This window comes from Meles meles, chromosome 8, assembly GCF_922984935.1.
Source record: "Meles meles chromosome 8, mMelMel3.1 paternal haplotype, whole genome shotgun sequence".
NCBI lineage: Eukaryota > Metazoa > Chordata > Mammalia > Carnivora > Mustelidae > Meles > Meles meles.
The window spans coordinates 53,895,310-53,921,047 of record NC_060073.1 but is presented as its reverse complement, the minus strand read 5'-3'; the positions used below and the strand labels follow the sequence as shown (position 1 = coordinate 53,921,047).

Sequence of the window (25,738 nt, the reverse complement as noted above, 5' to 3'; positions counted from 1 at the left end):
CCTGACATTCACAGATGATCGTGCTTATTATTAGGAGGACACAAAGTGAAGATCATTTTTTTTTATTTTTTTTTTATTTTATTTATTTGACAGAGAGAAATCACAACTAGGCAGAGAGGCAGGCAGAGAGAGAGGAGGAAGCAGGCTCCCTGTGGAGCAGAGAGCCCGATGTGGGGCTCGATCCCAGGACCCTGGGATCATGACCTGAGCCGAAGGCAGAGGCTTTAACCCACTGAGCCACCCAGGTGCCCCTGAAGATCATTTTTTAACCACCTTCTAGAGTTGTAAGGATTAAATGAGTTAATAAATGTTTTATAAGTTTACAAATAAACTCTTATAAGAGTGCCTGATACCTAGTGTATTCTCAATAGACACGAATTATTATTGTCATTATTTTTTTTAAAGAGTTTATTTACTTGACAGAGAGCAAGTGCACACAAGCAGGAGGAGCGGCAGAGGGAGAGGGAGAAGGAGGCTCCCTGCACAGCAGAGAGCCTGAGGCTGGTCTCCATCCCAGGACCCTGGGATAATGGCCTGAACTAAAGGCAGACGCTCAACCCACTGAGCCACTCAGGCGCCCCCATTGTCTTTATTGTTGAAGGAGAAGCCAGGCTCCATGGGGCTTATACAGTCCTGGCCAGAAACACTGGGCCGACCCTGACCCACATGCTTTGGGACCTGTCAGAAGGGCTGGTCCTCCTGTCCAGGAGTGTCAAGCACAGTGGCCTCGTGACAGCTTCCCGATCCCTGAACTCAACATTTGGTATCACAGGCACCACAGGGTCGTCCCTGAGGAACCTGGATCCTGACACTGCCCAGAGGGAGAGAAGGAAAGGCCCTCCCTGCCCATCTTCCCCCAACACCGCCACTCACATGGTCTCTGTGTGGAGTCCCTCAAGGAGAAGCAGGAGCGGGATGTTCTGTGAGCTCCCCATCCAGGAGCGCGAGGCCGGTACCTCCCAGCTTCTCCTCCCCTCTTCCTGGGTAATGTGAGGGGGTGGGGCCTGGCCTGCCTCTCCGTCTGTGAGCCCACCTTGACCTCCGTCACTCTCCCAGGCCTCTTACAATGACTCCTGAATAATAAAATGCCTATCCTGTGGACAGGAAGGACCCAGTCCTTGGGAAGAACGAGGGGAGGAAGCATAGGACGTACCTTGACACTAGCATCACCTGGGATACCCACCCTGGGTCCCAGCAGAAAACCTGACCATGCCTGCAACACAGCTGTCCTCCTGGGGCCAAAGGGCACACATATCCTGGTGTCCTTCTGCTTTGGTCTGCGGGGTCTGGCCACGTGAAGTATATGTGAGGCTGCAGGACATGTAACTGGCTGACGGAACTGGGCCTTTCAGTGCGGTGGGATGTTGTGTTTTGGGGTCTGACCTGACCAGTGTCGACCTTGTACCCAGAGCCCCCTTTGCAGCAGGAGACAGAGGCAGCCGGCTTCCCTGTGCTCCAGTGAACACACTGGGAACTTGGCTGCCCTCAGCGGGTCTTGCCCTGGCACCTCACCCCAATTCTGTCTTTTCCTCTGCCTCCCCCAGGCTTCCAGGGAGAACCCCAATTCCTGAGTGTGCACACAGAGGTCTTCACACCCTGGCCCCTCTCTCTCTGCCTGGAGGCCCAGGCCCTCACCGCCCCTTGACATTTTATGCCCAGCCACACCACACAAGCTGCTTTTAGGATGTGAGCACACTGCTCTGTGATGTCCCTTTGCTTTTGCGTGTGCTGGTCCATCTGCCTGGGATGCCTCCCCAGAACTTCCCTGTGAATGGGTGCTTCCTTTGGATTCAGCCCACGCATAACCTCCTCTCCTCATATCTGTTCCTTTGTGATGGTTCCCAAAATGCGATCTCACCGTTTCCTATTTATTTTCCGGAATAGGCCATGAACTCCCTGATAACAGGGAGTGGCTCTTATTCGTCTCTGAGTCCCCAGGATTCGGCAATGAGTGGGTGCTTGTATTGGCTGGCCGAGACAGAGACGGAGGGCCCAGCTTTGCACGTGCCCCGGGGAGGTGCCCAGGCCTCCCCTGGCTCCCAGGCTGGGCATCCTTCATGGCCAGCCACTGCGCGGTCTCAGCAGAAGCCAGGGTTCCACGTGAACCCGCTGCAGAGCCAAACAGAGAAGCCCTCCCTGGCAACATCCCCTGCGTGGCTCCACAATGTGGACTCTCCCTCTCTGGAGGGGCTCTCAGGGAAGGTCTGTAAGGCCTACGAGGAAATACAGCAGGACGTCAGCCCCCCCCCCCCCCAACTGCAGGGCAGCTCACACTTCGAGATAATCTGGTGACGTGGCTTGGGAGGCATCGGAGGCAGGAGATAGAGAGGTGGTGGGTAGAGGCTGTGCCTTTCAGGAAGGCGTCTGAGACCGTTCTGCCAACAGCCTCAGCCGTCTGATGTGTGTCCTCGTGGGGACCTGACTGGAGGCTGGGGCGAGGGGGACATGTCACTGCCTTCAATGGCACCTGTGAAAAGGTGCCCCCTGTCAAGGCGGGGACCCGCCCTAAAGAAGAAAGCAGCCCGTGCATGTGCTCGCGCTGGCTTCGGCAACCGGACGGGCCTGAGTTACCGCACTTTCACGCTGCGAGATCCCACTTCAGGCTGTGCTGAAAATGGCAGCTGTGCCCATTGTGTCTCCAGCGCTGTGTTGTGCGTGGTTTTGTTCTCCAGACTTACTGAAACCATCTGACAAATCGGCAAAATCTCTGCTTCGGAGTCTTGAGACTCTCCCAAAATAACTCACCTTTTATGAGTCCTCCAGCATCCTTTTCAGGGGGCACGGTGAATTAGAGGCCCCTTCCCTGAAGCTTTCCCAGAGACCTGAGCCATTGTCCCCACCCTGACCCCAGCAGCTGGCTGTGGTTCCACAGTGGGATGGGATGGCACCAGCGCAAAACCCCCCCCTGGACTGGTGTTCGGTGCAGGGCCATGGGCAGAGGGGCCTTCGTCTTCATAGAATGAAGGGGGATGGCCAAGGATGTTCCTGGTGGTAGCAGGGAAGGGAGGTCGAGGGGAGGCAGGAGGTCTGACAAAGAGGTGGAAGAGCAGAGGCACGGGGGGCAAGAGTGCCACCACCCAACTCTGAGAGCCCGGGGACGCACGGGCCTAACCGCCTTCTGCCGAGAGGGCTGCCGAGTTGTCTCCAAGGGAGAACACACGGCAGGGAGGCAGGTGGAAGACTTGAACAGAGAGTCAGGGATGTAGACGGCGGCACACAGAGAGCACCTGAGGAGGGCTGGAATTGATTCAAAGAAGGGGTTCCTTTGGGGAAGGGGAAATACAGAGCAGGAGATGGGGGACAGTGTGGAGAGATGACTAGACAGTGGGGGCAGAAGGCAAAGGAGGGAGGCCTGACAGGTCCAACCCCAGAGAACAAAGTTTGCCTCCCCTGGCAGAAGGAACAGGCTGTCCTGGAATGGGAAGATAAAGTCACAACCCCCCTCAGACCAACTGCCCTCCCAGAGCTATTTGCGGGGGACTTGACCTGAGCCATCTCTCTTTCATGCATCATTCATCACCTGGTGTTTGTGCGTCTTGGGTCTAGAGTGCCCGTGCCCTTTCCACCACCTTAAACCCTTACCTTCCTGCCTGACCCCCATCTCCCCTCCTTCTGCCCTGGACTGTGCCCATGTAAGCTGTTTGTCACTGTCCTACCTTCTCCCTGGACTGGTCATCACCCTCCTAACAAGCAGGCATGCCTTGCTGATAACACAGTGTCTCAGATGTGGAATAGCATCCTGAGAGCTTCCCTGCATCGAGCACCGACTGTGCCCAGGGCACCATGCTCAGCACTGTACGTGCATCATCTAATCTCGCCCTCACTCTGGGAGGTAATCAGTATTATCGCCCTAGATGAAAACACTGAAGCTTGACTCAGTTTTCCAGCCTCTGGCGGCAAAGAAGTGGTAGAGTGAGCATCCTGAGGCAGGCTGTGTTATTTGTCCGTCATTACGTGCCCTGTCTATACTCTGCGAGGATCTTATACTCCGGGTACTCCAGAGGTGGCCCTCTGACTTGCCTTGATCAGTAGATGGGGTGACAGCTCCGAGTGAGGACTTCAAGAGGCATCCCATGTTTCTACTCATCCCCTCGAGCTTTTGGCTTCTGTCAGGGAATTACCAAGGTCCTGGCACGAGAAGATGCAGAAGCAGACCTTCACCTGTCTGGGGCCAGATCTGGCTGAGCCCAGCAGAGCTGCAGCCAGCCCACAGACCCCCGAGCAAGAAATACGTGTTCAGGGCACCTGGGTGGCTCAGTGGTTTAAGCTGCTGCCTTCGGCTCAGGTCATGATCTCAGGGTCCTGGGATCAAGTCCCACATCGGGCTCTCTGCTCGACAGGGAGCCTGCTTCCCTCTCACTCTCTCTGCCTGCCTCTCTGCCTACTTATGATCTCTCTCTGTCAAATAAATAAATAAAATCTTTAAAAAAAAAAAAACAAAAGAAAAGAAATATGTGTTCATTGTTGCAAGCAGCTAAGACTGGGGAGCTGACTGTTACCACAGCAAAAGCTGACTCATACAGATTTTTCTGATCCCATTCAGTGCTTAGGAAAGGCTCTGTCTTCGTTTCCTCATCAAGTTGAATCAGGCGGCCCACAGCTGTTCCAGTTGCTTTCTTCTTTCTCTTCCTGTGCCCTCTTCCTAGGAAAAAATCTGCACGTGCCTACACATAGCAAAACTCTCAACCCACTTCTCTGCCTGTCAGCTCAGAAGACACAGCTGTGGCTGTCAGAGGCAGCCAGTCCTGCGCACCGCCAGCCAGTGTATGGGTCACACAGCTCTGTTGCTTCCAGAGCTCTGTCCCTCTGTGCTCTTAGCACTTGGCTCAGTTAAGAATGTAGAACTCGGGGGGCACCTGGGTGGCTCAGTGAGTTAAGCCTCTGCCTTCGGCTCAGGTCATGATCTCAGGGTCCTGGGATCGAGCCCCACATCGGGCTCTCTGCTCAGCGAGGAGCCTGCTTCCCCCTCTCTCTCTACCTGCCTCTCTGTGTACTTGTGATCTCTCTCTCTGTCAAATAAATAAATAAAATCTTTAAAAAAAAAAAAAAAAAGAACGTAGAACTCAAACAATGCCAAAGAACTTCTGGAAAATTCTTCTGTTTTCATCCTGCTGGCACTAATTCCCTCTCCCGCATGATCTCACATTGCCAAATGATTTGTCATGAAAGGGGTTTTTTTTTGCTAATTTACTTTTGGCTGTGTTGCTTCTGTCATTTCTTCCCCACCTAATCATCTGCTGACCATAATTTTCAAAACCAGTAGGACACACAGTGAACAATACGCGGTAAAACTGATTAACTGAAACCCTTAAAAAAAATAAAAACCTAAAAGCTAACGGGAGACTCTTTGTAGCCGTCATGCTATGTTCTATGGGTTTTTTTCCGCAAATGTGTTTTTAAATGTTGTATCCTGATGAGACTACACTTTGTAGCAGCAAAGACTTTATTTCTATAAATAAGAACATGATTTCCTCTTAATGTGAAAGGCTCTGAAGTGTGAACTTCTGTTCTGCTTCTGCAGCATTCCTTCTGACAAAACGACCCCGTTTTCCTCAAGGACCCACCCCGCTCCCTCTGTGCCCCGTGCTCTGGGGGGAAGTAGCCACACCCTCCACTCCAGGAACGCATCTGTGGTGCCCCAGGCTGTGGCTGGTTGGTGCATTCGGGCTTCGGTTCAGGGTGAGGACATGACCGACCCGATTAAGGCCCAGGGATTTTGCTGGAACTGTCAGGAAGAGTCACGTCTTCCCACTGGGCCTGGAGCCGTGAGGATACAAGTGTGGCTTCGCTACTGCTATGTTGCCATTGCACAGAACCTGTCCCAGAATGGAGCAAATCAAAGCAGAGCTGAGTCAGGATGTGCAGAAAATGAACATGAGTCCAGGTGACCTTGTCTGAATGTCTGGAGGGAGAGAAAGATGGAGAGGCAGACTGAGACACTGTAAGGTCATCTTGATGTCACTCAGCATCTCAACACTCAGCAGCTCACGGTGGAAATGACCAGCACCTGACCAGCACAAAAAGGTGAAGAGAAAAGTGACAGCAGGTGGCTGGAGTGGGGAGCCTCAGACGGCGGTGCAGGAAGGGTAGCCGACAGGGCCCAGGCCGCAGGGGCAAGTTTCTAGATGGACAGAGACAGGCAGAGTCCCTGGGCAGAAGCAGCAGCCTGAGGCTGGGGCCAGAAACTGACCAGTGAGGACAGGGCCCTGCTGAGCAAGTAGGTGGCCCTGGGACCTGCAGGTGAGCAGGGTGGCCCAGCTCAGGGGGGCTGCAGGGGTAAGTCGGGGCCCCCCTCATGCCTCTGACTCGGGAGTTGCAGGCTGCTATAGGGAGCCTGGGAGCCCAGGGCATTCGGCGTGTGGAATGGTGCCAGTGCCAAGCGTCCTCCCCTTTTAGTAGATACTCCTTACAGGTCAGAGAAACCAAGGGGAGCTAGCTTGGGATTTTTTGGAAAGAGAGGAAAATTCTTAGAATTCAAGAACAGAAATGTACCTAAGTTCCAGGAACGTCTGGGGCTGGCACCTGGAAACTCTGGGGAAACCAGACGACATTTATTTTCTCTTTTACTCTGCTACACCTCTCTCTCCCACCTCTCCCTCTCTCTCTCCATCCCTGTCCTCTACTACATCTCCCCTGCCCACGTGTGTGCACACGCGCATCTCTGTCTCCCTCCATATTCTCATTTCCTTCTCATAGCAGATCTCTCGTTCCCCCATCTTGGGTGGGGTGCCCGTTGTGGCCGGGACAGCTGAGACAGTGGGGTGCAGGTGGGAGGGGTAAAGGGAGAGCCATGTCTTACGAGCATGGCTTCCAGGACTCACTGCTGTAGTGGAGGCACAGCAGGTGATAGAAGAGAGGGTGTTGTCAGCGTGAGCTGGGAAGACCCTCCAGACCCTGTTCCTCTAACCCCCCGGGGCTGGCCATCAGCATATTTATCATCAGTTCCCACAGCAGTCTTCGGCTGTTCTGATGTCTGCCCTCCCACAGTCATCCAGTAAACATTCCCTGAGCACCTGCCACGGGCCACGTGCTGTTCGACACACTGGGATTGCAGCCTTGAGGGTGGAACTCGCGTTCTGGCAGAAGGAGGCAGACCAACCACAAACACATAAACAGAAATAGGTCATGATGAGTTCAAGGATGAAAATACACCAGAGAGATGTGATGGGGTGAATGCGGCACCTTGGTGTTGGGAAGTGACACTTACCAGAAACCTGGAACAAGAAGCAGACAGCAGAACAAAGACTTAGGAAGAGCAGAGAGGAGGCCGTGTGGCTAGGACGTGTGCATCCCAGCGAGTCTGGGTCCAAGGCAGGAGGGCTCCCCCTGCTGTTCTGCTCCCCCGCCCCTCATCGGGAGCCCCAGGGGCCAGGAGTTGAGCTTGGTCTCCTCTGCCTGCCCCCTCTGCCAGCTCATCACATCTCCCAGGCCAGGTGCTCCGAGCGAGCTGAGAGCTCAGCTTCTCCACAGGTAACACAGACCCCTAATTCACCGAGGAAGAGCTGCCTCTCCCTGTCCTGGCTCCATCTGTCATCACTTTTCCCTCCTTCTCCCCGTGTTTCCAGCGGGGAAACCCCTGATGCAAGTCCAGGGTCCTCATCTTCAGTCTGTCTGAGCCCCTACACTTTGTGTCCACCCTCATTGACTTCCCTTCCCCACACGGCTCTCGAGTCCCTGTCTCGAAAGTCCTGCTGTGGCTTACCCTTCCTGCCCCCAGCTGCACTCCTGGTCTCTCTGCTGTGGTCTCAGAGGTCTCAGACCCGCTTCTCCAAGCTGCCAGCCTCTCTTGTGCCGCTTACACCCGGCCTGGGCCCAACCCCTCTGGAGTTCACCCCCCCAGCTAGTGCCCGGCTGCAGCGTTTAATGAAACTTTCCTAAGGGCTGAGGGTGACATGAGTGATTGCAAGACAGATCGTAGGAAACTGAAAATTCACTAGCCAGGGAAGGCAACATCGCCTCAAGTCATAGCTGTCCCTGGCCCTGGGAGACTGCCCGCAAGGGAGACACCACGTCATTACTCAGAATAATGCAGCCTCCTGTGGTGTCAGCCTCAGGCCAAGATGGGTTCTGGGCTTTACCTGATAATCCAAGTCCCCCAAGGGACCCCTGCCCCCAGGAGCTTCTCCCCATCACCTCGAAAACACTCTCTAGGTCGTTCCTGCAGCAGGGAGCTGGGCTGAGGGAGATACAAAGCTGAGGTCAGCAGTCTTTCCACTCGCCAAACGGTGAGTGTGCCTGGAGGGGCTCCTGTCTCTAATTCCGACAAGGCCCAGTGTTAACAGCATTGCGGGGAGATACATTCCATGGCCCACTGTCAGTCAGATTTTTCAGAAGAGAACAGATGCTCAGATAAAAGAAAATTGTGCTGATAGGGTCTTTTTCTGACATCGTGGGAAGCTGAGATGAAAAGTTAATGGTAGGAATAATAACCCATAATGTTGATATTATTTATAATTTCATATAAGCCATCTAATCCTTGGGGGAAAGAAAGTATCTTCTATCATATCCTATTTTATTTATTTGAAAGAGAGCATGAGCAGAGGGAGAGGGAGAAACAGGCTCCTCGCTGAGCAGGGAGCCCATGGTGGGGCTCGATCCCAGGACCCTGAGATCATGACCTTGGCCAAAGCCAGATGCTCAACTGTCTGAGCCACCCAGGCGCCTTTATCATACAGTCTTTTCAAACAACAAATACATTTGAGGATTTCTCTCTCACACAGGAAAGTAAGCTGCAAATATTACATTTTTTGAAATTACCACATACCTAACTGACTTTTCAAAACGAGTTTGTGTTCAGCCTGTTAGCTGTATTTATTCCATACATCAACATTCCAGAGTTTAAGCTTATTCTGAGAATTTCTCCCAGGAGGAACACATCCATACTCACGCCTAGAGAAGGGAAGGGGAACCTGATGGGCCTGGGTAAGTGGAGGGGGTGCTTGAGGCTGCTTTCTCTCTCAGGGCATAACCACCGGCTATATAGATTCTACAGCTGTGCTCTCTGGCCTGTCTGAACTCTGGGCCTGGATGACCATCTGGGGCATATCTGCTAATGCGAGTATCAACCAGGTGGATGGGGTGAGGCTGGTCCCTGCAGGTGTCCAGGAAGGAGGTCCCCCAGGGCCTGCCATCTCTCCCTCAGGTACTCTGTGGAAGCAGCATCAGCAGCCCTTTGACTGTTTCCTTCTCCTTTTAAGCCACTCTCCTTAGGAAGGAGAATTCAGATGTCACCAGGTCTCCCTCCTTCCAAAGCTCCCATAGGCTGGCCATGGCTATTTATGTTCCCTAAATTAATTTTCTATTTTTCACCTTTTTTCCTGATGCGTCCTTAACAGACAGCACCTTTCCTCCCTTCTTACCGTATAACTGCCACGGAATCCTCAGGGTTCAGTTGAAATGCCACCTCCTTTGTGAGGTCTCGGTGAACGCCCACTTAGCATGAAGTACTCCCAGGATACTCTGATGGTGATTCATACTGGCCACTTACTGCCTCTAGCTTTTGCTTTACAGTGAGTGAGATTCATGTCTTCTCTCTTGACTGTGAAGCCCTTGAGGTCTGAGATTACATTTCCTCCCCATGCTGAAAAGCAGGGGCTTTCATTGTTCTCTCAATTGATGTATTTAGCTGACATGAGCTCATTGCTGGACTTTCGTTACAGATGGTGACTGAGCCTTTCCTCTGTGTTCCATAGAGAAATTTCTAGCATGTGATCGTCAATAGGCAGGAGGGGACTGGTTGGTGTGAGAGTCCCAAGTGAGGGTTAAGACACCAGCAGTCTGCATCTAGCTCTTCAAAGTGGGCAGAAGCATCCAGAGGAGGGGGCAAGTTACCCACACAGGCACCAGGCTGAGTGTGCCTACCTACCATTGTCAGGAAATGAGAGCTAGAGGATACTGGGATCTTGCTCTTTAGCCAGAACATGCCTACCATCCATAAGTGGTGATTTCCTGGAGTCAAGGTCATAGGTGAACAGATCGAGCCTCCATTTTATCATATAGTAAACACTGATGAGTTGGGAGGCAGATAGATGACTCTTCATTGTCTCTTTGATATTTATGCTTGTAGCTCTTCATTATTTTTCAGAGCTCCATTTGTCCCTTTTTAGGAAATGCTGAATTTAAATACGCTGGTCCTGTTTAAGGACCAGCCAAATAGACTAATCAGGAGCCAAAGCCAGCCGCCTCCTCCCCATCTTTACTGACCGACACTTGTGTAGGGCCAGCGTGAATGAGGACTGTGAAGGCAAGAGGATGCTTCAGCTGCTCCTATGTCTCTCTGCCCTGGGTTCCTGCTCTCCTGTGTGCTCTCCTGTCCAGCCTCTGCACTGCTTGCAGGCTCCAAGTCCTAAAACACAAATCTGGCCATGCTCCTCCCCTACTCCAGTAGCTGCCCTTTGTTCAGACCAAGATCAGGTTCCCTATCCTGCCATTCCTGGTCCTTGGCGACCCTTCCTCCATCTCTTCCTTGTACCGTATTTTGAAGCCATGCCCAGTTTCTGGTGGTCTGCTTCATGCTTTTCATTCACCTCCATGCCCTTCCTCCCGCTTTGACTTCTTTTCGTGCTGTCTTCTCTACCTCTTTGCTTGGTCAGATCCAGCTCATCTTTTAAGCATCTCCTCAGTTATCATCTTCTTCAGGAGGCATTCTGCAGATCTTCCTACTATGAGTTCAATGTCTTCTCTACATGTTCTCTCCCACTGGTACCCTGGGCCTACCCCTACCATAGCATTTGGTGCCACTTGATATTTTCCGTGTTCATGTCATCCACAGCCCATCCAACTGCTCCTGGAGGATAGCAATTACTATTCATTGTTGATTTAACCAGTACCTGGCAAAATGCCTGGCACAAAGTCAGCATTGAATAAATTCTTGTTGGATAGAATTCCAATTTCTTCCATCTTACAACTTAGAAAATGATAGTTGATTTGTTAGATGGGCTCTGCATATCATATTTTCAGAATTATAGCTACAGTGGTTCTGTTAATGTGTAAAAATAACCCAGGGCTAGCCCGCTCTGAAAGCCAATGAAGTTCCATTTTCTTGAAGAGCAGATGAGCTCTACCTTCCTTCCAGCACTCAGTTCTCCAAGTGCAAGTCAGTACCGTGAGAATGACCACAGTGCCCAGTCTTTGTTCAGATGGGATTTGTGGCAACAAAAAAGCCCACACAGTTCTCAAAAGGGTCTGGGCAGGGAATCATCTCAGTTTAAAAACTGGTCAGAAGAACCATGACCATCTTCTCCAGAATTTCTTCATGTTTGGGCTCCTTATGCTAGCTGCGTATCTCCACAATCTTTCAAGATGCCTCTTCACACTATTTGCATCATTTATTGTCGATATTGTGGCATTCTGTTCAGGTGATGCTCAATCAAGTTTCCTTTGAAACAATCACCTTGTAGAGGGATGGGGCAGATTCAGTCATTTATTTATTTATCAACAAATATTGATTGAGTATCTATGATGAGTATACATCTGTGAGAAAAAATAGACAAAAATTCTTGCCCAAGTTGAGCTTATATTCTAGTGGGAAAACCAAGAAATAAACATTGTAAATGAGCATATTGTGTGTTGCTGAAGGTAATAATCACTAACTAATGAAAAGAAAAATACAATAGGGCAAGTTAGGAGCACGAGAAGTATCATAGTGGGTTTGTTTGTTTTTTTTTTTTGTCATTGTTGGTTAGTTGGTTGGTTGGTTAGTTTTTTTGGGGGGGGTTGGGTTTTTTTTTTGTTTGTTTGTTTGGTTAGTTTTTTTAAAGGGGGGAGATGATAATCTTCATAAAGGTAATGTAGGTCTCATGGAGAACTGAAACATTTGAGTAAACAGTTGAAGGAGATGAGGGAGGAAGCCATGTAAGTATGCAAGCTGAGAGGTGACCAGTACAAAGACCTTAGGGACATTTGTACAAGGAGTCCTGAGAATGATGTGGGGGATGCAGAGTGAGGTAGGAAAATAGGAGATGAGATCAGGAAAGTTAACAGCAGTGTAGAGCTTAGATTACATGGAACCTAATAGATCTTTATAAGGACTCTGGTTCATACTCTGAGAGAAGAGGAAGCCATTGCAGGATTTTATAGAGAGATGTGACATAACCTGAGGTTATAACTGATCCCTTTGATTCTCTATTGAGAATAGACTGTACGGGGCAGGGCTGGAAGGGGGGAGATCACTAGGAGTCTACTGCTGTTATCCAGATGGAAACTGTAGAGACTTGGACTGGTATAAAAGCGGGGTAGTGATGAGAAGTGGTTACATTCTGGATACATTTTTGGAAGGAGACCAAATAGGATTTCAGGATGTAGGGTATGACAAAGAGAAGTAGAGGATGATTTCAACATTTTAGGCCTGAGCAGCTAGAAGTAGCTGAGGAAGACAGCAGGTAGAGCATCTGTGCAGGGCAATCAGAAGTTGGACCTACTGAGTTTGAGGTGTCTATTGGATATCGATAGGGAGATATCAAGTGGAAGTTAGATGCAAAAATCAGGAGTTCCAGAGAAAGGTCAAGCTGATATAAAGATGGTTGACGTATAAATGGAGAAGAGAAGAGGTCCAAGGACTAAAAACTGGGACGTTCCAATACTTAAAGGTAGGAAAAAGAAGAGAAACCAACAGAGACTGAGAAGGAGAAAATCACTGAAGTTGTAAGAAAACTAGGAGTATCCAAAGACAAGAGAGAAGATACTGTTTCCAGGAGAAGGAAATGATCAGATCTCAGATGTTGCCAAGAGGTCAGATAAGATGAGGACTGAGAACTGACTTTGAGTTTATCCATGTGCTGGATATTGGTGACATGGGATACTGGGTTGATAGTGTCCTCTCAAAATTCTTATCTATACAGAAACTTTTTTGGGAGTAGAATCTTTGCAGATACATTCAGTTATGTTAAAATGACATCATACTGGATTAGGATGGGTCCTAAATCCAAAGACTAATGTACTCAGAGTACAAAGACCATGTGGTGAAGACCAGAGCCAACACAGGGAATACAGGGCGACGGGGGAGCAGAGATTGTAGTGTGCGGCTACCAGCCAAGGATTGCTGGCAACCACCGAGAGCCAGGAGGAAGCAAGGAAGGATTCTTCTGGAGAGTCTTTAGAAAGAGCACGGCCCCACTGACACCTTGATCCAGACTTCTGGCCACCAGAACTGGGAGAGAATAGATTCCTATTGTTGTAAGCCACCCAGTTTATTGTATTTTGTTATGAAAACCTGAGGACCCTGATGCACTTGGTGCCTTGACTTGGGCTGCTGTAACAAAACAGCATAGACGGGGGCTTACACAACAGGCATTTCTCACAGATCTGGAAGCTGGAGGTCAAAGTTCAGGGTACTGGCATGATTGGGTTCTGGTGAGGACTCTCTTCCTGACTTGTAGTTGCCTGCTTTCTCCCTTTATGCTTACATGGCGGGTGGAAAGACAGCAAGCACCAGCTCTCTGATGTCTCCTCTAAGAGCTCAAAGCCCTTCGTGAGGGCCCTACTCTCAGGACCTCATTTCACCCTGGTTACCCCACAAACGTGCCATATGCAAACACCATCACAGTAGAGGTTAGGGCTTCAACATAGGAATTTTGTAGGGTACACAGTTCATTCCGTAACACTTGATAAAGCATTCATTTTATGTTTCTGTACCTTGATTTCCTCAGCTGTAAAATGGGGATAGTAATAGTATAACCACCTCAGAGAACTGTGGTGAGGAACAAGTGAATTAATAGATGTAATAGTCTTAGAATAGTTCATACCAAGTGCTCTGTAATATTAACTGTTACAGTGATTGATAAATCCCATCATTTTGTTTTGAAATTAAAACACTCATTTTCACTTGTTCTTTGTTTAATTCTCAATTAGCTCATTAACTGGACAGATTATATTTCCCTAAACTGCTAAACACTAATTTCACACTTAATCAAATTCTCTTAAATGTTCTAAATTAAAGAAAAAAAACTTATAATCCAGCAAAGAAAATTCTCCTAATATTTAAGCACTGTTTCAGCAATCGATTGGCTAAATTACCTAAGCATTTCAAACTGAAGCCACAAATCTGAAGTGTGATTATGTCCAACACTCAAACATCTGACACCGTACGTATTAAACAGAATCATTTTCAAGCACTGTTAACTCTTTGTTTTTTTAAATAAATTTTATTTTTTTTAAGCAGTTTTAGGTTCATACAGAAAAACTGAGTAGGAAGTATAGAGAGTTCCCGGGACGCCTGGGTGGCTCACTCATTTGGGCCGCTGCCTTCGGCTTGGGTCATGATCTCAGGGACTCATCGGGCTCCTTGCTCCGCGGGGAGCCTGCTTCTCTCCCCGCCTCTGCCTGCTTGTGCACTCAACTTCTCTCCCTCTCTCTCTGATAAATAAATAAATAAATAAATAAATAAATAAATAAATAAATAAAATCTTTAAAAAGAAAGTATAGAGAGTTCCCGTATAACCAGTGTTTCCACATACAGACATCCTCCCTGCTGTCAGCATCTCCCACCAGAGTGGTACAGTTGTTAGTGTCAGTGAACCTGCATTGACATAGCAGTATCACCAGAAGTCTGTAGTTTACATCATGATCCATTCTTGATGTTGTTCATGCTCTGAGTTTGCACAAACACACACTGACATGTATCCATCACATAACAGCATGTGTCATACAGAGTATTTTCACTGCCTTTAAGATTTTCGGTCAAGCACTGTTAACTCTTATATTGCGAATATATTTTAAAAAATCTTATGTATAGAGATTAAATTACCTTAAGTATTTCAGCATCTTAGAAAATAAATTGTAAACTTAGCATATTGGATTTTCCTGAGCATTTAAAGGTTAAATAAATGTAACTAGTCAAGTTATCCTAAATATATCTATTAAAATCATAAATCCAGTAGTGTTTACTGTATCATATTATTAAGCACTTACCTTAAAAACATAAAACAGGATTTTGATCACAAAATGTGTTATTGCAAATTTAAATAAATATAATAAATAAATAATATAACCTACACAAAAACATTATTACTTCACATTTAGAATCTTGTTTGTTTTACCTCTCTCTTGTTACAAAGTTAATTTTCCCAAGAGCAGGAAGAGAATTATCAGTTCTTCAGTAGCAACTGAGACTACAGATGACCACTCGGAGGTCTGAGTCCCCAATTACAAAGGGAGGATACCGGGGTGCCTGGGTGGCTCAGTGGGTTAAGCCTCTGCCTTCGGCTCAGGTCATGATCCCAGGGTCATGGGATCGAGCCCCGCATCGGGCTCTCTGCTCAGCAGGGAGCCTGCTTCCTCCTCTCTCTCTCTGCCTGCTTCTCTGCCTACTTGTGGTCTCTGTCAAATAAATAAATAAAATCTAAAAAAAAAAAAAAAAAAAAAACACAAAGGGAGGATACCTGTGCACAGACACGGGAAAGGGCTGGATTACTCCCTGGAAAATTTCACCAGAGCTGTGCATTCACAAGGCAAGTCCCTTCTTCTAGTTGGCTTCTGCCAGGTGTGCTGTCAGTGGGGGATAATACCAGCCTTTTTCAGTGGGATTTCATTTCACGATCCAGTGCCTCTCATATATTCTAGGAACATTTCAACTTTCACCCTGACCTAATTTTTTTATAACTTTTTTCCTTTTTTTTTTTGTAAGATTTTATTTATTTATTTGAGAGAGAGTGAAGGATCGAGCACCAGTGGGGAAAGGAAGAAGGAGAAGCAGACTCCCTGCTCAGCAGGGAGCCTGATGCAGGGCTGGATCCTAGGACCCCAGGATCATGACCTGAGCCAAAGGCAGACACTTAACCGACTGAGCCACCCAGGCATCCCTACAGTCCAGCTTCTTGATGAGACTTCAGTTACTCTCTTTTCTTGCTCAGTGTCCTCTTTCTCTGGTCCTTGACTGACAGCTACAAGCTCTTCAAGAGTAGGGTGCGCGGTGGTCATCTTTGTGTTTCTAATGGTCCACACATTTGCCTGGTGCTCAACAAATCTTTGCAGAATGAATTAATGAGTAAATGTAATAAATTCTAAACTTGGAGTAACAAACTCCAAATATACAACTCCACCAGGCAGAGTAATTGTTGCCTTGCAGCAATTCCCCCGATTTGCCCCACCCTCTGAAAACTGACAGCACCCCCTGCTGCTAACCTTTTTGATGACCCCTCACCTACAGCAGCTTCTTGCTTGCTTCTGAGGAGCCTTCTCAGTATCAGCATAGGTGTCACACACACCAACACTCACCGCCTTTCCCCTGAACGTTGACTTGACAGTGGGTCTTAATACACTTTCCTACAAAGTCTGGACTGTTCTGAGTTACTCTCTGAATTGAAAATCCTTTTTGGAAAGATGCTGTAATGGAGTTGGGTGGAGGGCAATAACTTGCCATCCTGGGCATGGTCCTCAAAGCGTACATTTGGAGCCATAAACACACAATGGCAGATGCTGGCTCTGCCATTCACTACCTTTGTTATTTGGCCTTTCTCGGACTCAGCTCTGTAAGAATGTAAGTGTAGTGTCCATCACAGAGGTCCAGGTGAGCATCGAACGAGATCAGCTCTGCAGAGCTCTTAGGGTAGAGCAGAGTCCCCGAGTGCTCCACACAGAGTAGCTGTTACCCAAGTGGACTCTCCTTTTCCAGCTCTCGCCCCAGTCCCTGACTGACAGTACAGTCACATTCACACTTCTTTAACACGATTCTTAAAGGGATGAGGGGCAATGAAGAACAAAGAATGCACTCTTTGGAGAAAGAAAAAGAAGCTAATCAGACTCTAAGCCGGGTGGGGGGGGTGGGGGGGGAAGGGGGTAGAGACGGGGTGGGCATGAGGATTCCTCATATATTTTGCAAAGCTGGGTTAAGTAATAGTCAACAAAATCATGAGTTTTTTATGGTTTTTAAATAAAAATTTTAAATATGAGTGTAACAATAATGAGCCCGTATAAGATTGAATCATGTAATGAGTCACTTCAATTTCTGACAAGCTTCTTAGTTCAAAGCCCTTAGATACTTCCTGTAATCAAAACCCATTTTCAAATTCACAGGAAGATATTATCTAATGATCCACCCAATCTTTTCATGTTCTTAGTTTGGGGTCAGTTTCATTGGCCTGTCTCACATCAGCTGTCATTTTTGTGATCGAAATGTCACTTTACATTACAGTTTTCATTGAGACTGTTCTCATCTTTGGTTTCAATTCAATTTAATTCAAACAGGATCTGTGTGTCTTGGGACAATTGAATTCACTTCAATTCCCCTCTGTCTGATAAGATTGTAACCACTATTTCCTATTGATGCCACTGAAGGTCCTGATGCCTTCCAAATCCCTGGCGCTGCCTGGGAGGTCAGATAACAAGGACGCTGCTGCTTCTGCCCCCTGAGATGGGTCTAGTGCCAGCCCTGGAACTGCCTAGGCCAGGGTTCTGGCCACCAGTTGGCACCGCCATTACTCTCTCTGGTGCTGGGGCCACAGTCTGTAACCACCCCATCCCCACCAAAACCCTACTGGGTCAGTGCACTTCTGAACTCTAGAAAATCTTTCCTTCTACCTCAGTTTACAGGAATCTTGGCTGAGAAACAGCCCATTCAGTTATAAGAATTTGGAAAGGTGTTGTAATTTGCTTATTTTGTTTTGTTCTGGTTTTGGTTGGGTTTTTCCAGTCTTTCCCCCCACAGAAGACAGACAGAAGGGGTTGGGCCCCAGCACACTTCACCCATGCCACACTCAAAATTGCCCTTCTCCTGTAACAACTACTTTTTTTCACACCTGAATTGTATATCTGACATGCCCTAGGAAAAGTTCATTTCCAAGAAGCTTCTCTTGCAAGACCCCTGATAGAGATGACCCTACCCTTCCACCAGACCTTGAAACTCCTTTGTCTTATCCTCTTGTGGGCTGGCAAAAATATTCTAGAGTCCTACTGTCACTGTCTAGAGTAGGAACACAAAGGATACTGGGACCAGCCAGGATCAGAGCCCAGAAAATAAACCCAGCTAAAGAAGAGGGAGACCCAGCTGAAGAAGAAGAGATGAGGCCCCTCCACACCATTCCCAGGAACTGAGTTTGATTCCAGCTAACTGCATGTACAAGGAAACTCATCAGGTGAGAAAAACCCAGCTATGGAGGTCAAGTCAGAGCTGTACTATAATTTGGCCCCTGGCAGCATGGTCTCTACTAATGGTAGCCCTGGGTATAGAGACTGGTAAAACATTGGCAAGAGTAACAGCCCAGCTGTCTAAGCAGGCTTCAGATAAGGCCAGAACACATTAGGTACGGAGGTGGTCCCTAATGCTGGGAATTTGGGGAAAGCCCTACCCAAAGCAGTGGGAAGGACCTGCTCAAATGGAAAGAAGAAACTAAGGTTAGAACAGGGAAGACTGACGTTGTGCGTAGAGCTGAGGGTGCAAATTAGGTACACATGCAGGTCACTAGCTGGTGCAATCCGGAGAAACGGAATAATTAAGTTGGAAGCCATGAGAGGGCTGCGGCACCTGCTGCATGCTACTGGCTCAGAACAGGGTTGCTTAACGTTGCTTCATCTGATTCAGAGTGCCTAGAAAACCAAGGCAGAAGCTCAAATGTACAGACGGGACTTACAGAGTGAATTTAGAAATGATATAATTGCTGAAGCATAGACTTTGAAGTTAGAAGTCTTGAGTTCAAATCCCAGCTCTGACACTTAGTAACAGTGTGACTTTGGGCAAATTAATCTTCCTGTATCTTTGTGTCCTCCAGTAAAAAACCTCATAGGTTCTCCGTGAGGCCCTTTTAAGGATTTGTAAAGTTCATATCCTGCTGCCTGGCACATGATAGGAACTCAGACACTGAAGGAATAATAGCAGCACAAGGAACTCTTTGGTGGGGCTAAGCCTGTGGACATTTTGCCTTCCCAGACAAGAAGGACTGAGGGACTGACAAGCTGGGCCTGCAGATAGCGGTCTCACTGCTGAGAGAAGGGGCTCTGGGAAGATCCTGCTTGATGTGGGTGGGGGCTTGGGAGGGAGGGCCATTCAGAGGGTGCTCCAGAACATTAACTGGCCTGGGAAGGTCATTTCGAATCCCAGTAGAAGACAAATATCCATTCACATTCTCCTTCTAGACTCGAACATTCCCTTTCCCACAGCCCAGGCACACTTCCGAGTCGAGGGGTACAGTCAGGTATGGCTGTCCGTCTGCAGTGTCTGCTCTGGCTTTCGTTACTCGCTCTAAGTTAGAGCCTCACGTGTGAACATTTGATCCGTGAAATGCAGTCCACATATTCCAGTTCCAAAATGTTAGTGGCTTTCCCATGGTTAATATATATCTATTTGGTTATTGGTGTGTCCTCGGCAGTGACTCTGGTTTTCTCTCTGGGCTGGCAGCATTAATACCCTTAGTCTGTACTGGAACGTGCCCTGAGTTTGAAATTAAATGGATGCTGCACTGAGTGTGAAACAGGAGAGATCCGGCTGCACTAATGCCAGGCTCCACTGGAAGAGCCCATCCTCACAGCTTAGAAACCAGGAATGGGGGTTGCGCCCCACAGATACCCCCTCTCCGCTCCCCAACCTTATGTCCTCCCCCTCTAGTCCTCATCCCGAAGCCTGCCTTTTCCTCTAGTGAGCCATACACCTCGCCTGCCTTTGTACCTTTGTGCAGTCTCTTTCCTCTACCCCAAATGGCCTTCCCTTCTCTCCTGAGAGACTCCCCTTCAGCCTAAATGACCCAGCTTGACTTACCTTTCGGAGTCCTCTAGGACCTCCTCAAATCCTCTTCCTTCTTTGCTTCTGTGCATTCTCTGCACACATCTGTTACTCAGCTTCTCACCTTATAACTTCTCCCCTGGTAAGCCCGTTGAAAGTGGGGTATGTGGGGCGCCTGGGTGGCTCAGTGGTTTAAGCCGCTGCCTTCGGCTCAGGTCAAGATCTCAGGGTCCTGGATCAAGTCCCACATCCGGCTCTCTGCTCTGCGGGGAGCCTGCTTCCCTCTCACTCTCTGCCTGTCTCTCTGCCTACTTGTGCTCTCTCTCTCTGTCAAATAAATAAATAAATAATCTTTTTAAAAAAATCCTATAAAAAAAAAAAGAAAGTGGGGTATGTGTCTTACACGTGGCATCTCCAGCATCTCAGGGACACTGTGTCCCCAGCATCTATCACAGTGCCTGGCACTTGTTAGCTACACATTAAAAATATATGCATGATTACTACAGCTTTGCAGTATATCTTAAAACCTAAAATTCTGATACCTCCAGCTTTGTTCTTCTTTTTCAAGATGGCTTTAGCTATTTGGGGTCTTCCATGGTTTCATACGAACTTTAATATTACTTGTTCTAGTTCTGTGAAAAATGTTACTGGTATTTTGATCGGGATTGCACTGAATCTGTAGATGACTTTGGATGGTATGGACATTTTAACAATATTAATTCTTCCAGCCCACGAGCACTGGGATATCTTTCCATTTGTTTGTGTTGTCTTCAGTTTCTTTCATCAGTGCTTTCGTTTTCAGAGTGCAGGTTTTTACTTCCTTGGTCATGTTCATTGCTGGATCTTTTATTCTTTTTGGCGTAATTGTAGGGGGAGTATTTCCTAATTTCTCTTTCTGCTACTTTGTTATTAGTGTATAGAAATGCAGCAGATTTGTGTATATTAATTTTGTTATCTTACAATGTGACTAAAATCATTTATCAGTTCTAATAGTTTCTTTGGTGGAGTCTTTAGGGTTTTCTATATATGATATGTCATCTGCAAATGGTGAAAGTTTTACTTCTTTCTTACAAATTTGGATTCCTTTTATATCTTTTTTTTAAGATTTTATTTATTTATTTATTAGAGAGAGAGAAAGCACAAGCAGGGGGAATGGAAGAGGGAGAAGTAGGCTCCCTGCTGGGCAGGGAGCTCGATGTGGGGCTGGATCCCAGGACCCTGGGATCATGACCTGAGCTGAAGGTAGATGCTTAGCTGACTGAGCCACCCAGGTGCCCCCTTTTATATCTTTTTTGTCTTATTGCTACAGCTAGGACTTTCTTTTTTTTTTTTTTAAGATTTTATTTATTTATTTGTCAGAGAGAGAGAGAGGGAGAGAGGGAGCACAGGCAGACAGAGTGGCAGGCAGTCAGAGGGAGAAGCAGGCTCCCTGCTGAGCAAGGAGCCCGATGTGGGACTCGATCCCAGGACGGTGGGATCTTGACCTGAGCCGAAGGCAGCTGCCCAACCAACTGAGCCACCCAGGCGTCCCAGCTAGGACTTTCTTATTATGTTCAGTTAAAGTGGTGAGAGTGGACATTCTTCTTTCTGATCTTAAAGGAAAAGCTCTCTGTTTTTCACCACTGAGTATCATGTTAGCTCTGAGTGTGTCAGATACGGTCTTTATTATGTGGATGTATGTTCTCTCTAAGCCCCAAATGGTATGGTACTGACACAAAATTAGACACATGGTTCAATGGAACAGAATAGAAAGCCTAGAAATAAACCCATGCTTTGTATGGTCCCTTAATCTATGACAAAGGAGGCAAGAATAGACAATGGGCAAAGGACAGTCACTTCAGTAAATGAATGCTGGGAAAACTGGACTGCTACATGCAAAAGAGTGAACCTGGACCACTTTCTTACACCATACACAAAAATAAATTCAAAATGGATTAAAGACCTAAATGTTAGACCTGAAACCATAAAAGTTTGAGAAGAAAACATAGGCAGTAATTTCTTCGACATTGGCCTTAGCAACATTTTTCTAGATTTGTCTCCTCAGGCAAGGGAAACAAAAGCAAAAATAAACATTGAAACTACACCAAAGTAAAAAGTTTTCGAAAGCAAAGGAAACCATCAACAAAACAAAAGGCAACCTATGGAGTTGCAGAAGATATTTACAAATGATATGTCCAAAAATAGGTTAATATACAAAATATAAAGAGACCTTCTATAACTCAGCACCAAAAAACCCGCACAAGTAATCCTATTACAAAGTGAGCAGAGGACCTGAATAGACATTTTTCCAAAGAAGACATACAGCTTTCCAACAGGCACATGAAAGGATGCTCAACTTCAGTCATCATGAGGGAAATCCCAACAAAACCATAAGGAAATACCGCTTTATGCCTGTCAGAATGGCTAAAATCAAAGACACAAGGAATAACAAGTGTTAGTGAGGATGTGGAGAAAAAGGGACCCTCGTGCATTCGTGCACTGTTGGTGGGAATGCAAGCTGGTGCAGCCACTCTGAAAAACAGTAGGCTGGTTCCTCAAAAAATTAAAGATAAAAATACCATATGATTCATTAATTTCACTAAACTCCAAAGAAAATTCCAGAATTCCAAAGAAAAATGAAAAGGTAATTTGAAAAGATATATGCCTCCCTATGCTTATTGCAGCATTATTTACAATAGCCAAGATATGGAGGCAGCTCAAGTGTGTATATACACACAGACACACACACACACACACAAGAATACTATTCAGCCATAAAAAAGAGTCAGAGCTTGCCACTTGTGACAATGTGGAGGACCTAGAAAACAAAGCAAAGTGAAATTAAGTCAGACAGAGAAAAACAAATACCATGTGATTTTACTTATATGTGGAATCTAAAAAAACAGAACACATGAATAAACAAGTGAAAAAAAGACTTTTAAATACAGAGGACAAATTGGTGGTTGCCAGAGGGGAAGGTAGCAGGGAAATGCGTGAAACAGATAAAGAGGACTAAGAGATACAAACTTCCAGTTATAAAATAAAGAAGTCGTGGAGATGAAAAGTACAGCAAAAGGAATATAGTCCTTAATAGTAAAATAATGCATCCTGGTGGGCATGGAGTAAAGCACAGAATTATGAATCAATATGTTGTACACCTAAAAGTAATATAACCCTATATGTTAATTATACTTTAATTTAAAAAATAAAAATATATATATGGATGAAAACCAAAGCATTCTTTTTGTTTCTTGTTCCTACAGAAACGATGACTATTGGTAAGAGGATTCTTTGTGCCAAGGACACAGTGGGACACCCACCTTACAAAGATCTTAAGTAACTTTTCCCATCCAACAACACCCGGACGACTCCAGTGACCAAATGCTGAGCTGTAACCACAGCAATAACTGGCCCTCTTTCTGGATTAGGTTTGGTGAATGTGGGTGGTCTGGCCATCTTCCAGTGGCCTAAGGTGGTGTGCTACAGGGGGAGCATGACTGTCATGGCCAAGAACCAAGGTCGGACTACGGAAGAAACCACCTGATGTAGTGGGAAAACTAAGAGTACGCTGGAGCTCTAGGACTCTTAGTGACTAACATGAGGCCCTTGGTGATGGGGCCACAGCACCTGCCCTGGCAGCGTCAGTCTGACACGATGTCATTTGCTTGAATGCCCTGGAAGGACCGAATATGTAAACATACATCCAGGTGCTAAACAGGCAGCAGATCTAATTCACCCTGGACTACCTTTGAGCTAATAACTGTCTTCAGAAAATAATTTTACCCCAAGAAGTGCTCCAGCTTTGCAAGGGATAACCCCAGGGGAGTAAGAGGAGAAGCAGGCTGTTCTCCCGGAAAAAATCTAGTGCAAGGAGGGCTGATTCACAGCAAGTTCACTGCCCCCTCCCATGCACATGGCAGAGAGTACCAGTTGACCATAACCCTCTCTTGTGCTAAACCCACATTCGGAGGAGTCAGAATCCCGGGCAGTGTTTTCTAGATGGTCAGCAGCCACTTCCCAGCAACTACTGTTGACATTAAAACGAAAGTTACCTGCCGTCTCTGTTAGAGAGGCCCACGTCTCAAGGGCATAAGCATTCTGGAATACCCTTTCCAGGGCACGGTTGTCCATGGGGGGAACAGCTGCAGAACAGGTGTACTGTTGTATGAGATAAGTTGATGGAGAGGTAACACAACCCTCCCCCTGAGGAAGGCACAGCTTTGGGGCCTTCTTGGCCTCTGTGCTCTCTGGGGTATTTCCATATGCAGCAGCCCGGAGGCATTAGCCCTGGGCAGCCAAGACAGGCTTCCTTTCACCTCCAGACACATATCACTTTCACAGCACTTGGGGAATGGAAATACCTACAAGAGTGAAGGTCAAGGGCTCTCCCCGGGTATCTCATTCATTACTCAGCTTCCCCTGTGACCACATCAGCCAGCCCACTGCCAGCTCTGCTCCTCATCCTCATTGCTTCTGCCTCCATACAAATGAAACCAAAGGCCTTAGCGTACCTTGGGGCAGGGGAAGAGGGGTGACTGTGACCTAGTGATCCTCTCTCTCCCATTATGGGTGCAAGGTACCCCAACCACACATTGCACCACTTCTCCAAGATAACATCCTAGTAAGCTCATTGTCTTCATTTGAATTAACATTTCATTGTGGGACCACCTGGTTGGAAGCAGGATCATTGGCTGTCTTCAGAAAGTTCTTAGTGCCGCAGCTCCTGATGAAAGACACTCGACACTGATCTCACATCTAAAAAGGAAAGGGGCCTTTGGTTGTGTGAGGCAGTGTTACCACCCTCCAGCTTCCCGCGTTCCCCAGCCTGCCTAGTGCATTTTCATCTCTGATTGGCTTTCTACCACCGACATCCAAAGAGAAGCCAAGGCTCTGCCTACATCTGACCATATGAGAAGAACTCATCTTTCCTTGCCCAGAGTTCCACCCTGCCTCTTCCTCCCCATCACACTTCCTGCACCATAGCAGTGTTTCGAACCAAAGCATGACAGACTTGTGCCAGCAGGACAGCCAGCAGAAATACTGTCTCTAGAGCCAGGCAGATGAGCCCAGAAGAATGGTCCCCGAGAAACCAGACTGGCCCCGAGAGATATCAGGCAGCCATCCCAATAAACTTTGACATGTCCTTGGCACTGAGAGCCTGGGTAGGAGATCCTGGGGCAGCTGTGCCTATTGTTCCCCCCACCCACCCCCCCAAAGGTCTTCCTGCCCAGAAAGCTAGCAGCCCTGGGTACTACTGAGCATGTTACTGGCTTGTTGGTACGAAACAGAAGGTGACTTTGTAGGGGCAGCAGGCAAAGAAGCCTGTTTACATGGCAGGCAGGTGGCTTTGTGTCTTGAAAGCTTTGCCTGGCCAGTCCAGCTGTGGCCAAAGGCTGTTTTTGAATTTGAACTCCCTGAGCCCATCTGCAACTCTGCCTCTGTTCTCTTGCATTCTGTTTGGTTTCCCTTTAGTTTCCTAGTAAATGTTCCTTTTGAAACATTCCAATCTGTCTCACTGAACTTGGGGGGAAGGGGGTTCTTCAACATCTTTCTCAGGATGGAGAAGGAAATTAACATGCCTTGAAAAAATGGAAATGGCAGTGAGAGGGTCAGATCTTAGGAAAAGACCTTGGGGAGAGCTGGTGCCAAGAGATGGGAGAGGCCAAGCGTGTGGACCCCACCCAACCCGCCCTGATTGTCAGCCCCTTTCTCACACTGCCTCTATCTTTAAGCTGATTGGCCTTAGATGCATGTAGCTGCCAAAGCACCTCCCCAGCCCTGCACTGGGCACATCCAGTGGGTGATCTGATGTCCGGGAAGTACACTGCCGCACGACCAGAGGAGGAATAAGGGAGGGATCCAAGTGTTTTCTAGAGCATGGTTTCTAGAGTTTTCAAAATGCTCCCAACAGTCATGACCCTGAATGGAATGACTTAGTCCTCAGGACCATCCATAGAACTAAATCTCATGTGAAAAGAAGAAAGTCTTGCATGTTCTCACACTTCAGCTGAGGAGACTGACCAGAGAGAGACACGGAAAGCTCCCTTCAGGGCCAGCCTGTCCTGCACGGGGGCGTCCTGCAGTGATCTGTTGCCACGTAACAAAGTGTAA

At 47.5% G+C, this 25,738-nt stretch overlaps 1 protein-coding gene across 1 annotated transcript in view; it reads left to right on the top strand.

Annotated features, from left to right (window-relative positions):
* SYT9 (synaptotagmin 9) overlaps positions 1 to 25,129 on the top strand; it is a 200,432-nt gene extending 175,303 nt beyond the window's left edge. The window contains exon 7 of the mRNA XM_046017567.1: positions 22,891 to 25,129. Within this exon, the coding sequence (XP_045873523.1) occupies positions 22,891 to 22,899 (9 nt within the window). The 3' untranslated portion in view covers positions 22,900 to 25,129. The remainder of the gene's footprint in view (positions 1 to 22,890) is intronic.
* The last annotated feature ends 609 nt before the right edge of the window (positions 25,130 to 25,738 follow it).